The 12,165-nt window shown below is 41.8% G+C and overlaps 1 protein-coding gene across 1 annotated transcript in view; it reads left to right on the top strand.

The window, feature by feature from the left end:
* The window catches only part of UTP20 (UTP20, small subunit (SSU) processome component, homolog (yeast)), a 72,170-nt gene that overhangs the window by 36,024 nt on the left and 23,981 nt on the right, over positions 1-12,165 (top strand). The window contains exons 28-37 of the mRNA XM_009999040.1: positions 3,406-3,549; positions 5,843-5,922; positions 6,762-6,988; positions 7,920-8,064; positions 8,509-8,596; positions 9,757-9,900; positions 10,521-10,571; positions 10,663-10,815; positions 11,350-11,505; positions 11,908-12,048. Of these exons, the coding sequence (XP_009997342.1) occupies positions 3,406-3,549; positions 5,843-5,922; positions 6,762-6,988; positions 7,920-8,064; positions 8,509-8,596; positions 9,757-9,900; positions 10,521-10,571; positions 10,663-10,815; positions 11,350-11,505; positions 11,908-12,048 (1,329 nt within the window). The remainder of the gene's footprint in view (positions 1-3,405; positions 3,550-5,842; positions 5,923-6,761; positions 6,989-7,919; positions 8,065-8,508; positions 8,597-9,756; positions 9,901-10,520; positions 10,572-10,662; positions 10,816-11,349; positions 11,506-11,907; positions 12,049-12,165) is intronic.

The following is a 12,165-nucleotide window of genomic DNA, read 5'->3' as shown; positions in this document are numbered from 1 at the left end:
CCCTACTTCTCCTCTTAGCATGCACGTGTGCACCTTCACTGGTTCAGATCAAGACAAGTTTAATGCCAGCATGGAGTGAAGCTTAGCAATTAGATGTCTGTCAGAATAGAGGCCAACAATATTTTTCTGAAAGTGCTACAGGGCTCAGGCAGTGCAGGTAGAGTTAATATCTTTAGAAAACTGCTTTGAACCTCATTTTAGTTTGAATTACTGAAGAGAGACTTGGAGGTGATTTCTGTGCATTGCTACCTGCCTGCTCTGTGGACAGGTAGGCATGAGGAAAGCTAGATTATTTTTTGTAAGGATATACCAAGATCTTATGGCAGGAGGTTAAAATTCACCTTAAATGTTTAGCTTTTTGGCTGCAAGGATAAAACACTTGAGCAGGACAAGGGGAGGATTTAAAGTTCCTTGCCTGAGGACTTCAGAGCAAGAGTTGCCTCTGAGGTGTTTTGTAGCTGTGCCAGTCCCCAGAGGAGCTCAGCATTGTGGATCCCAGTGATTATCTACGGTGATTGTCTTCTGCCAGGGGACATGGGGAACATGGCTACCAGCCATGCTTTCAGCACGCTAGAACCACGTTCAGCTCTGTACTAGAAGTAGTCATGCTAATTCAGAGACAATTTAGGTCTCAGACACGTATCTACAGAGCGCTGTGAATGGTTTTTTTTCACTTGCCATGCACTGGCTGTACATGCAGAAAGTGTCAGGTGAGGGAGGATAACATTCTGTTAAAAGATTGACTGCACCTCTCTTTCTGTCTTTCTGAAACCAGTGCTTTTGCCAGGCTTCAATCCAAACAGGAAAAGGAAAGCTTGGGTCTGGTCTGATGGAGAGTCTGATTGCATATTAGGTGAGAAATAAGCAAACTGCATGGTTGTCATCATCACTGCAGTGTGAAAGGAATTATGTAACAATAGACTGAACACGTGGTGTTAGCTAATTAACATTTTGTCACTGTGTGTTCTTGCCAAGACCCACCTGTGAGCCTTTGAGGTTAGAACTTGTCTTAAAAACAGTCCATCAAACAAAGCAAGTCCTTGTAGTCAGGCAGCATCTAAGGTCTCATGGTTGCCTGCAGACCACCCAGAACTTTCTAACTGTTTTTACCTACAAAGCAGATGAGCAAATTTTAGGACAGTGACATCCCACAGTCTGACTTAAGCAATGGATTGCATGTTTTATATTGGGAAAGGAGTTTTAAAAGCTGCTTCATTCATTGCTGAGATAGTCACATTTTGCCAGGGTTTCCACAGTAATCCTGCCCATCATTGTGTGAAGGGCAGAGTGACAGTCTGTCATTTGTCCGAACTTAATTTAGCACTTCATTAGCCCTTAAAATGTTAAAAGCTCAAGAAAGTGTGAGAAATCTGTTTATCTTGGCTAATGATTAGAAGACATTCTTGGAGTTTGAGTGTAATTTATTGCAGACTGATACTGCCTGGAGAGTTAACCATCAGCTTTGACCATTTAAAAGCCAAGTTATTAATTTACCATTTCCTACTGTTTGTGTCCATGATTTAGTTTCTTTGTCCTTCCAAAGACTTGATCTCAGAGGTCTGTTTTTATGGCAACTGGGAACAGTGGTAGACTCAAAATTACTGTGCTTGGTGGTTGCCATTATCAAGGGCTGTCCCAAAGCAGAGTCTGGTTACCCAGTGTGCAATAATGCAGGCCACAGAGAGTCAAGGTATTTGCTTTATTCCAATTCTGTGTAGGAAGGGATGCTAGGTGGTAAATCCACAAAGTTAGCACACCTTTTAAGACATAACCTGGGTCTTACATAAAAAATAGTAACACAGGAGAAAGTACAGTAAAGAAAAGGGATTGGTCAGTCATCTCATCATTCCTAACTTCATGATAACGGCAGGAATTTGTCATTTCGTCACTCCTGACTTTATAGATGAAAACAGAAGTTTAGCATTCCCTTATCTTGAGGCTCCTATCTTTTGAGACCACCTGGCACTTACCCAGATGTGATGCTGCCTTCCACTCCCTGACCCTGGTTGTGAAATCTGGAGACCTTGTTAGCCCTTTTCCTTTTAACAGTACATTGAGTCTGTCTTGACCCAATAGTTTAATTAAACTATGTACAAGGTGCCATATTAGCAATCCTTATCTCTTCTTTTCTCAAGACTAACGCCATTTAAGCTAAATGTCCCATTATCCCCTCTTAAGGCCTCATCTTTCCAAACATCTCTGTCAACCTTCCTACTATAGCAGCCTAGTTATTGCTTTCTTTGGCCTTTCAAGCAGCTCATTGGCTGCCTGCAAGCTGATGACACAACATTAGTACACATTCAGCACAGTTTGGGAGTTCCTGGAAAACAAGTTTAGTTCCTTTTTCACCATCTTCTCTTAGTCTTTTTACTTGTCATTTTGGGTGCAAAGGGAATATAGCAGTGGATTGCATGGTAGAGGGTAGCATCTTCTGAAGTCCCTAAGTGTATCAAAGAAAAAAATTGTAATGTCTTTCAGTGAGGCTTTGACACTAAAGCTGCTTTGCACAATAAGAGGTACAAGTGTTTATTCTGTGGTGGATCATGGTATGTACTGGAGACCCGGAAGAACACAGCCAAGACATAGCTCCGGCCTCTGACAGCAACCTGTATGTGCTCTGACATGCTTCTGTTGTTTCTGAGACTAGAGTTCATTCAGTACCTCTGCACTGTGGAGCTACCTCGTGTGTTTGTGCTGTGAGCTATATTGCACAGTATGGAAAGAATTTACGTTATTCAAATGAAGACTCTTCTTCTGGAGTAGAGTCAGAATGCAGCAGTCCATGAAATGACTTCATGATCAACTGTATGGCTGGTTTCCTACATGAAATGTTTTCCCCAAGAAAGACTAAGGAACATAAATACTAAATGGGTCTAGGAAGCATCATCCTGTAACAAAGTGCTGTACCTCCCTCCACCCTATTGGAGGAGGTGATTCACATTCTTGCTTTCTCTGTTCCTCCTCCTTCTCCTTGTCTGTTGATTTATTTTCTTACCAGACATCTCAGGGTATAAAGTACAAGTTTGCTTTCAAAAGGTGATTTGAGTCCTTTCCTGTGTAAACCAGAATTACTTAAGCATCAGGGCTGGAAGTGTAACTGTTGTAGCTTTCTGAATTTGTCCAGAAAGGTCAGATGCTACTTCAGACATGCCAGTGTGGATTTTCATGAGCTGGAGGAGTTCTGTGTAACTGACTAACAGGCACCCCTTAGGACAATTTAGGTCAGCTGTGAGAGGTAAATTGCTGTTGTGAACAAGTTACAGGAGAAAACAGAACAACATTGTGATACTTTCAGCAAAGGTTGTATCTGTGATAAATGAATTTCTGGTGGGTTTTTTTTTTCAGAGCAAGCATTTAGTAGTTGTTCTGCAAAGATCTTATTGGGGTTTTGTTTTATTTCTACAGGTCCAGCCTAGATTGATTAATCCGCTGAAGAATTTGAGACGTCTTGGACTCAAGCTTGTGATGGAGTTTTTTTCTGATTATGAGACCTACAGCTTTAGTGTGGAAGAGATTGACGCAGTTTTCCATGCAGTGGTATGGCCTCAGGTAAGTATTTCCTCTCCTTCCAAACCAGCTTGAATGTAACTTGAACCATTCCGAGAACTCCAGCTGCACTGCAGCCCATCACGTCATCTGTGTCTATCTCAAGATTGGCTGTGGCAGAATCTGTGATCAGAATCTGCAGACAGATTCTGATGTGTCTGTGCAAGACCAGTTTCTTGGCTCATGTCTGATTCGTCCTGGAATAATCAAGTCACAAGCTAAAATGCAAATTCATTCATCTGAATTAAAGCAGGTGACATTTCTTTGTTCTTTGACCACAGGAGAAGGCTTCTTTCGTGGAGGCTTCAGGGAAGCAAAATAATACTAGTCACTTCTGGGTACACTTTGCTACTTTTCTGACAGTTACTGGGCCTGTGGTAGGGGACTGCAGAAACAAATGCTGCTGCAGGAAAGAAAGGACCCAGCAGGGTCTGTCACTGGGCTCTGTGCTCTCATGCCTGCTTGCTGGGAGTCCTGTGAGAGCACAACAATAGGGCACGGGTACAGATCTCTTCTGATTTGGGAACATGTACTATTGTGAGGGGGAGACAGAACACACAGCATTGAAAATGAAACTGTGCTGTCCATGTCAGTGCACTCAAAGCATCTGAGGTTAGGAGGAAGGGCCTGTACCAGCTGCTGGGTTGTCTCTGCTCTAAAGGCAGTTGCCTTCACCCAGAGAGTGAGCAAGAAAGATGAGCTGGCTCCAGCAGAGCTCTTCCAGTGAGACTTTTGATGTATTCGGAAGTCCAGCTCTCTTGCAGCAGAAAAGACTGTCAAAGAGCACCAGGGGTAACAGTTGTGATCTTTGAAATGGTAGATCTGCTTCTCAAGGTGTTGTTTACTCCTACCTCATTTCTCTGCTCTTCCAGTAACAATATGTTATGTGTATGTGGGCAAACCGTTGATAAAGTACTTCCAGGCAGTGCACATAGCTGTGTGTTTCACTGGGCAGAGCAACAAGGATTGTGTGTTCCTGGTTTGTCCGTGGAGCCAGGGTGCCCCCTCTGGCAAAACAGTTCATGTTTACTGCAGTTGAAGCATGTGGTCGGACTTTAAGCCATCAGAGCTCTTAATGCTTTCAGGGAGCATTGTGTTCAAAAAAGCCGAGTAAATCTGAACAAGATGTAAAATTGTCGTTAAATAGTTATAATTCCTTTTGTCCTGAGACGTCTCTTCCTGACATCAGTTTTTGGAGCTTGGATGGTAGTACAGTCCAGAAGCTCCCTCTATGGGGAGTTTCAACTGGTGAACTCCATGAAGATTTGGTTTTGGCAAAAGTGTTGTCTTGTGTTCTTGCCTTTTTTAAGGCTATGGAACTGAGGTGTGTAAAAGCTTGTGAAGAGGACAAATTGTTTTAAGCCTGTTATACTTGGAACTGGAGTTTTCTAGTCTTCACACCCCAGTTTTTCTCCACAGAGTCTCAATATCATTAGCCTGTACAGCAGGATTCCTGCAGGGCTGGAATAACACTTTGCTCATCCTTGTACATCATTCAGAAAAGCTCTGTTTTATGCAGAGCAAGAACATTACCAGCCTTTGGGGGCAGGAAGAAGCTTTCTAAGACCCTGGTTATAATGGTCAGACCTGCGTCTTTTCTGTTACGCTCAGATCTTGAACCCAGACTGAACTAGTTCAAATCCCAAATGCACCATCCATTGCTCCTGACTACACTGGAGCCTCCCCTACCTGTGTTTTCATTAACAGTGTGCTGCTGACAGGCCAGCTGTGTTCAGGGTGGAAATCCAGCTGTGTGACTTGCTTGCAGCCTGTTAGGTTGCAGAGTGGCAGAGGGGAGGGAGCCAGATGTATGCACTGGGTCTCCTGCCTGTGTCCAGTCATGGGAAGGATCAGCAGCTACTATGTGGGGCTGAGGCTAGGTGCCTCTTAGGTGAGATTGTTTTGGACACAGAATGCTCTTACAAGATCCCATTCCCTGTGTGTGGTGCAGTTCTTGAGCCTCCCCCCTCAGCAGAGACAGTTTTTGTAGCAGCTGAAGCCATGGGAACATAAAACAAGTCCTGGAATGGCAGGTGCTCTGACCAGGGCATAGGAAGTGTGGGAAGAATGAGTCTTGGGTGTTGTGCTTGAGATCTCACAGGGATGTCCAGGTGAGGTTGCTAGGTCTCTGCAGCAAATGTGAGGCTCCATGGGGAGTCACTTTCAAGAGAAAGGCAAAATTATTTTCTATAAAAGCTAAGCTATAGTTTCTAGTGGGATCTTTGTTAGAGATGAGGTTTTTAAGTGTCTTTACTTACTTGTGTTGCATTGGTGTCTGATTTTTTACCTCCTTTAGGTCTGCAGGTTGGCTTCAGAGAGTCAATATTCTCCAACCTTTCTGCTCAAACTCATTCACACCTGGAGTAAGAATCCCAGGTAAGTGTTCTCTTGTCCAAAAAGCAGAAGTCCTTCTGAGTACACCAAATTCAAGGAAAAAAGAGCATGCTACTATAGCAGTTTATGAATAATTGTGTCAAAACCTGTGTTTTCTTTTTCTGCTAGGCTGTTACTCTTTCAATAGCAGTCCAGATACAGCTTTCCATTTTATGCAATTCCTGTCTTTTTAGTGAGCTGCTTTTCCCATATATGAACAACCAAGCAGACAGGTTGCCTGAACCCAGCTGACAAATAAGGAGGAGGGCTGACTTCTTAGAATATGTTTACATCTTGATCAATGACTTCTTAGTCTGGAGAAGTGGGGAGCCACTTTTACAATGTATCATTTTATTCATGCATTTTTATTTATTTCTGTTTTATTAAAGAATCTGGGCAGGTTCAGCATGGGGTCTGTGACTGAGATTCTGGCACAGAAAGTTGTATGAGACCTTTCTTTGATGCAGACACTGAGAAATTCTAACTCAACTGTATTGAGTGATTTTTACTTCTGCCACTGACTCACTGCTTTTTCTTTGCTTAAGTATTCAGTATCTGTTTTAAGACATGTCATTTGAAGGCTTGAAGCACTTATATACAAACATATGTAAAAAATGGTATGGGATCATTACGTTTGGAATGAACTAAAAGAAAAGGAACTTCATGACCTTTCAACCTCCATTCACTGTTTTTCACTACACTGTTGTTTTTTGATTTTTGCACTTTTTCCCTGTTTAAAATAGAAGACAGTCATCATCTTTCTGTGTGACTTTTTGCAGAAAATAATTACAAAGTTCTAAACTTAATTTTTCAGCCTATGTTTTTCATAATCTTTCTCTCAGGTATTTCCCCTTGCTGACCAAGCAGCAGCCAGATCACCCAGAGTGTGATATACTGTCAAATGTGTTTGCTGTGCTGTCAGCAAAGAATTTGTCTGAGGCCACATCCAGTCTTGTGATGGACATAGCTGATAGCCTTCTCAACAGCCCAGATTTTGAACCCACGGAGCAGGTTTCCAGTTTGAGCATGACTGACTGTGTTATCGCAATCACTGGAGACATGACAGAAGGTACACCTGCATGAGAGTTGTGAGAGGCCCATTGGCTGTTTTGCATGGAAGTGTCAGATTATCTTGAGCTTGTCTTTGCACTGGCTGAGAATACTGGGGAAGGAGAGCACCCAGTGGAGGTGGAGAAGTCAATTTACAAATTTCCCTTGACATGCTCAAGAACTGTAAAGTCCTGCTTGTCTCATGACTGGTGAGATCCACATTGGAGTGTCAGGGTCCTGGGCATGGAAAATTTCCTTATGAAGAGGGAAAAATGTGTGTTTTCAACCTGTTTAGCCTGTGAAGCTTTGAATGGTAGGATAACTTCAAGACCTGCACTGCTGGCTTGACTCTGAGCCTAACATCAAGTTTTATATAAAAGCCTATTCCTCTTATGCACATGGGCATCTGTTACTGATGTTTAGTCTCTTCTCTTTAACAAGAAAGACCTGCCATTGATTCCTTTTATCTTTGAGTGGTAGTAGACAGGAAGGGTGGTGTGCTGTGTTTGATGCTGTGGAGCCACCTGTAGAACTCAAAGGTAATGAAAAGAAGAACAATTAATGCTATGCCTGTGTTATCGCAGCTTTGATTTGCACAAGAGATCAGTGGTAAAATAAAGGAACCTCTAATCTCTAAATGCTCCAGCCATTTTAGGAGGAGACAGTTACTACCTATAGGGAATCTCCTTGGTACCTTTTGATAAACCCATGCTTAGCAAGGCTGTTACTGAAATCTGTAAGTAGAGCTTTTATTCTCTGTGTATTCTTTTTTTGGTCCCAGCTCAGCCACATTAGACTTGGTTTCAGCAAGACTCTGTCCCCAGAAGCCAAGTGCCCTACACATTCATAACTCCCACTGATGTTTTTCTTCCACTGATGAAACCTCCCTTGTCTGTTTCCCCCTTTGTTTGTGTGGGGTTTGTGTAGGCTAACTGTTGTGTCCCTTACAGAGACCCTTACACTAGGTTGCCGCTTGGTTTTGCCTCATGTTCCTGCCATACTGCAGTACTTCAGCAAAACAATGTTAAACGTGGAGAAAGTGAAAAAGAAGAAGTATAGAGCTCAAGTCAGTAAAGAGCTGAGTATACTTTCCAAGTAAGTGATCCTTTAATGCTCAAAACAGTTAAAAAGTTGGAAGGAGGAAGGACGGAAGAGGCTTTTCATAACAGGTTGCAAGTTAAAAATAAGTCTCAAACTATTTAAATTTAGAGTAGTTGAAAATAACCTGGCTCTGTCATTGAACTTGCAAGCTGCTAATGACTGAGGACAAAAGTTTTCAGAAATGTGTTCTACCTGTTTCTGTTGCTGATACTGAAAACCAATGCCTCTTGGGTGTGAGAAAAGGTACAGAAATACTTGTTATCATGTGGAACTGAATAGTTGGGCTGATACGATTTTTGCTGGGTATGCTCTTAATCTGAGTACACATGGATGGGCTGACAAAGCCCTGTGATACGACACTAGTGCTGCCTTTTTCTTTGGTCTATACTGGTGTTTGGATTGATAGAAAATAGTAAATTGCCTTGTCTCATTGTGCAGGATCAGCAAGTTTATACAAGACAAGAGTCAGAATTCAGTGCTTGTGAGCCTTCTCCTCCCTTTCCTTTATCAGAGTAACATGGAGCAGGTAGGTAGAAATTACTTCCCTCTCTCTCCATTAAACATACATTTTTCTCTTAATAAAGTAGATTCATTTAAGATGCAGTTAAAAACCTTGGTGATAACCTACCATTTCTCATGATTAGCCTGAAGTCAGTTCATGTGTTTATAGTCTGCTGTGCATGCTGTGCTATTCCATGTTGATGTGTACAAGTCACTAGATGCTTTGCAGGGATTCCAGTGCTCAGGCTGACTCTGTTCCCCCTTTTCATGAGGAAGGTCTGCAGAATTTTTTATGCAGTCTTTACTTTCTTTGCCACTGTAGTCAATCAACCAATCCTTGATATTTGAAATACTGTGGATTTTATACACCCCAAAGCCAAAGCCACAGCATCTGGACAGTGGTATGAATACCTGTGGTGGAATATGTAGTAGATGCTGTGTAATGGGCACTGCTTCATTGTTCTGTTGCAGCATGAAAGGCAGACATTGTACAGTGAGCATGTACAGTAACCTGCTGTCATGTCTCCCGCTTCCATTCTATTCTCCTTCCACACTGAAGAAATCCACTTGTGGGTATCTCAGGACTGAAACTTCACTAAAATCCTAAATTCCTCAGGCATGCAGTTGAAAGAAGCAGAGCTCTTCATGACTTAGGCTTTTGTAAACTGTTAAATAAATTGAGCCATGAGGATATTGGCTTGTGCATGCCCCGTTCCTGAAAGTGTTCACGCACAGGTTGGATGGGGCTTTGAGCAACCTGATCTAGTGGGAGGTGTCCCTGCCCACAGCAAGGGGGGGCGGTAGCTAGATGACCTTTAAGATCCCTTCCAACCCAAACTATTCCATGATTCTATGATACTGATAAAATATGTTGTTTGGGTGTCCCTCTCCACCAAACCTTATTTTCAGAAATATAGTCGCATCTAAAATCGATTGATTTTTCAGCTTATGGTTTGTGTCTTGGTTTTCTTAAGAAATAAGCACTTGCTCAATGAGAGATTTTAGGTTTGCAGAAATAACTGCTAGGCAGCAACCCATAGCTTCTGCTTTGCAAGTAATTTCATTGTTCAGAGGGTTCTAGGTTTTCAAATCTCTGAATCATTAGGGTGCCATATATGGTTTCTGTTCAGGAAGGTCATACAAGTATATGGTTTCAGTATTTATGGAGTTACCTGTTTCTTTCAGGGTACGGAGATTGACATTCTGGAGACAGTGCAGAACTTGCTGAGGCATTGCTCAGACCCTGCAAGCTTTCTCAAACCTCTGGCAAAGCTTTTTTCTGTCATCCAGAACAAACTGTCTCGACATAAGCTGTGCTTGGTATTTCAGGTATTGCATTTTTATGTGTGTCTCTGCTTTTTATTACTTGTTCTAAGAGATCAGAACAAAGTAATTAGCAGTATTTTTCTTGTATATGAGCTTAAAAACCTTTTTAATCTGTTGTTAAGGGAAAGTAACAAATTGCACATAATAGAAACTGATGAGATGCAAGAAGACTTGTAAAAGTTTTGGCTTACATCCTGGTTCATGTGAACATCACCAGGGTTCTTTTGTGTAAGAGAAGCCAAATAAAACATGCTTCATCCATAACAGATCATGTATCTTTATGAAGTAAAAATTACTTTGAGCATCCTGAAGATGATTTTTATTTCTATTTTTCTCACAGATTTATAGCAGTCAGGCTGTTTTGTAATTCTTTGAAGCAACTTGCATAAGTTTTTTATTACCAGGAAAATCCAGGAAACACTCAGCGTAGGTATTTTGAAGCTTAGGAACTTAAAACAGCTTCTAATTTATGGTAGATTATGGAAGAAGGGCTCCTGTTAGGCTTCTAACAGAAGAAAAAGTGATGTTGTTGCTTTCCGTGTATCTTGTGCAAAGTAGTAAAGTGTTGAATTCTCAAAATTTTTATCAACTCTTAACACTGAAACTATTTTGTTTCGTTTTAGACTTTATCTGATTTGGACAGCGAATTGAAGTATATTACTGATGTTGTTAAGGTATGCACAGTTTCTTGGTTCACTTTTTTCCCCAACATTGTATTGTCATGTTTCTGGCCTTGCTCATGAACGACTTGTTGCTCTTCCTTAGCTGAATGCCTTTGATCAACGGCATCTCGATGACATCGACTTCGATGTACGTCTGTCAGCATTCCAGTCAATCACAACCTACATCAAAGGAATGCAGACAATGGATATCAACTTCCTCATCCCTGTTATGCACAACTGCTTCTATACCATCCAGGTTGGCTGAATGTTCCCTCTCTTGCTTTGTGCACCGTGTGTCCTTGATGAATCTAACTTCCAAATTATTTCCATTACCTGTTTTTTTGACACTGCAAAACCTTCAGAGAGTGTATTTGAGTCTTCTTGCCAAAACCTGTTTTTAATTGTTGCCCACTTGGCTTTTCACCTGCGTCCCCAGAAGGGCAAATACAGTGGAGAAAGAAGGCACACCCAAGAGTAATGCATCTTTCTGTTAGTGAGCCCTTGAAATGTTTGGTCAATTTGTGCTGTAGAAAAGGCATATTGCATTCTTAGAAGACTGTATTTATGTTTGTTGCAGCATGTTCTGGTTCTTTGAGTCTGCTGGTAAATCTAAAAGGATTTCTCCTGTTTGGAAGGGTGACCATTAATTCAGGGCCAGAATGTCTCAAGAGTTATTTGATCTCTACAGACTTAGTTATATTGTCTCCAGTGGTGTTGTTCAGTACAGTCTTTTGGGGAAAAAAAGGTGTCATGTCCAGGCTCATATGGTACAATTTCTTCATCCACTCAGCTAGGGGATATGGCTCTTAGTGACAACGCAAGCCTTTGCTTGACCAGTGTTATCCATCGACTGGCAGAAATCGACCACACAGAAGATGACTACAAGGAGCTGATCCAGCACACTCTCCTGGAGTCTGTGAGAAGGGGGCTGAAGAGTAAGACTGAGGTGAGGCACTACTATCTGATGACACATCTCCAACCGTCTTCAGAATGCCAGGTTTGACGAGACTTTGGATAGAGGAGTTCTTGGAGTCTGTTGCTGGGATAGGAAATGCAGATACTCACTATAGTCAAACTTACCCTTAATTTGAAATCTTACAAAAATCTTAACAAGTTAGAGAACTCCACTTTCTTGTATTTCTTTGCCATTCTTTAGCTTTTCTCAGTTGTAGCTCATTCTTTGAAGGAGAAACTGTAATTTATGTGCAGTCCAAAATACAGGTGTATTTGCTGTTACCAAGAATAGGACTTTACCTGAAACACTCTGTAAATGCCAGCACTGCTGTTCTGGGGAGCATGTAGCAACCACTTTGAGGGGCACTTAACCTTCACTGCTTGCTGTTTGCAGAGCATCCAGCAGGACTACACATCATTGCTTTCCTGCCTCATTCAAACATTCCCAGCAAATCCTGAATTCCGGGATATGGTCCAGTTGACCAACCGTCATGATCCTGACATGGACTTCTTTGAGAACATGAAGCACATGCAGGTAAAAGGCAACAGGCATTCCTTGAGGCCTGTCTCCCTCTACCAAAGCAAAAGCATTTTACTGTGGGAACTTGTCTTTTTAATACTGTGTTCCTTGTTGTTTTTTGTCTGGAGGTTC

This window comes from Chaetura pelagica, unplaced genomic scaffold (genome assembly GCF_000747805.2).
Source record: "Chaetura pelagica isolate M959 unplaced genomic scaffold, ChaPel_1.0 scaffold725, whole genome shotgun sequence".
Lineage (NCBI taxonomy): Eukaryota > Metazoa > Chordata > Aves > Apodiformes > Apodidae > Chaetura > Chaetura pelagica.
Note: the sequence above shows the minus strand (reverse complement) of the source record. Positions and strands in the feature narration are given on the sequence as shown.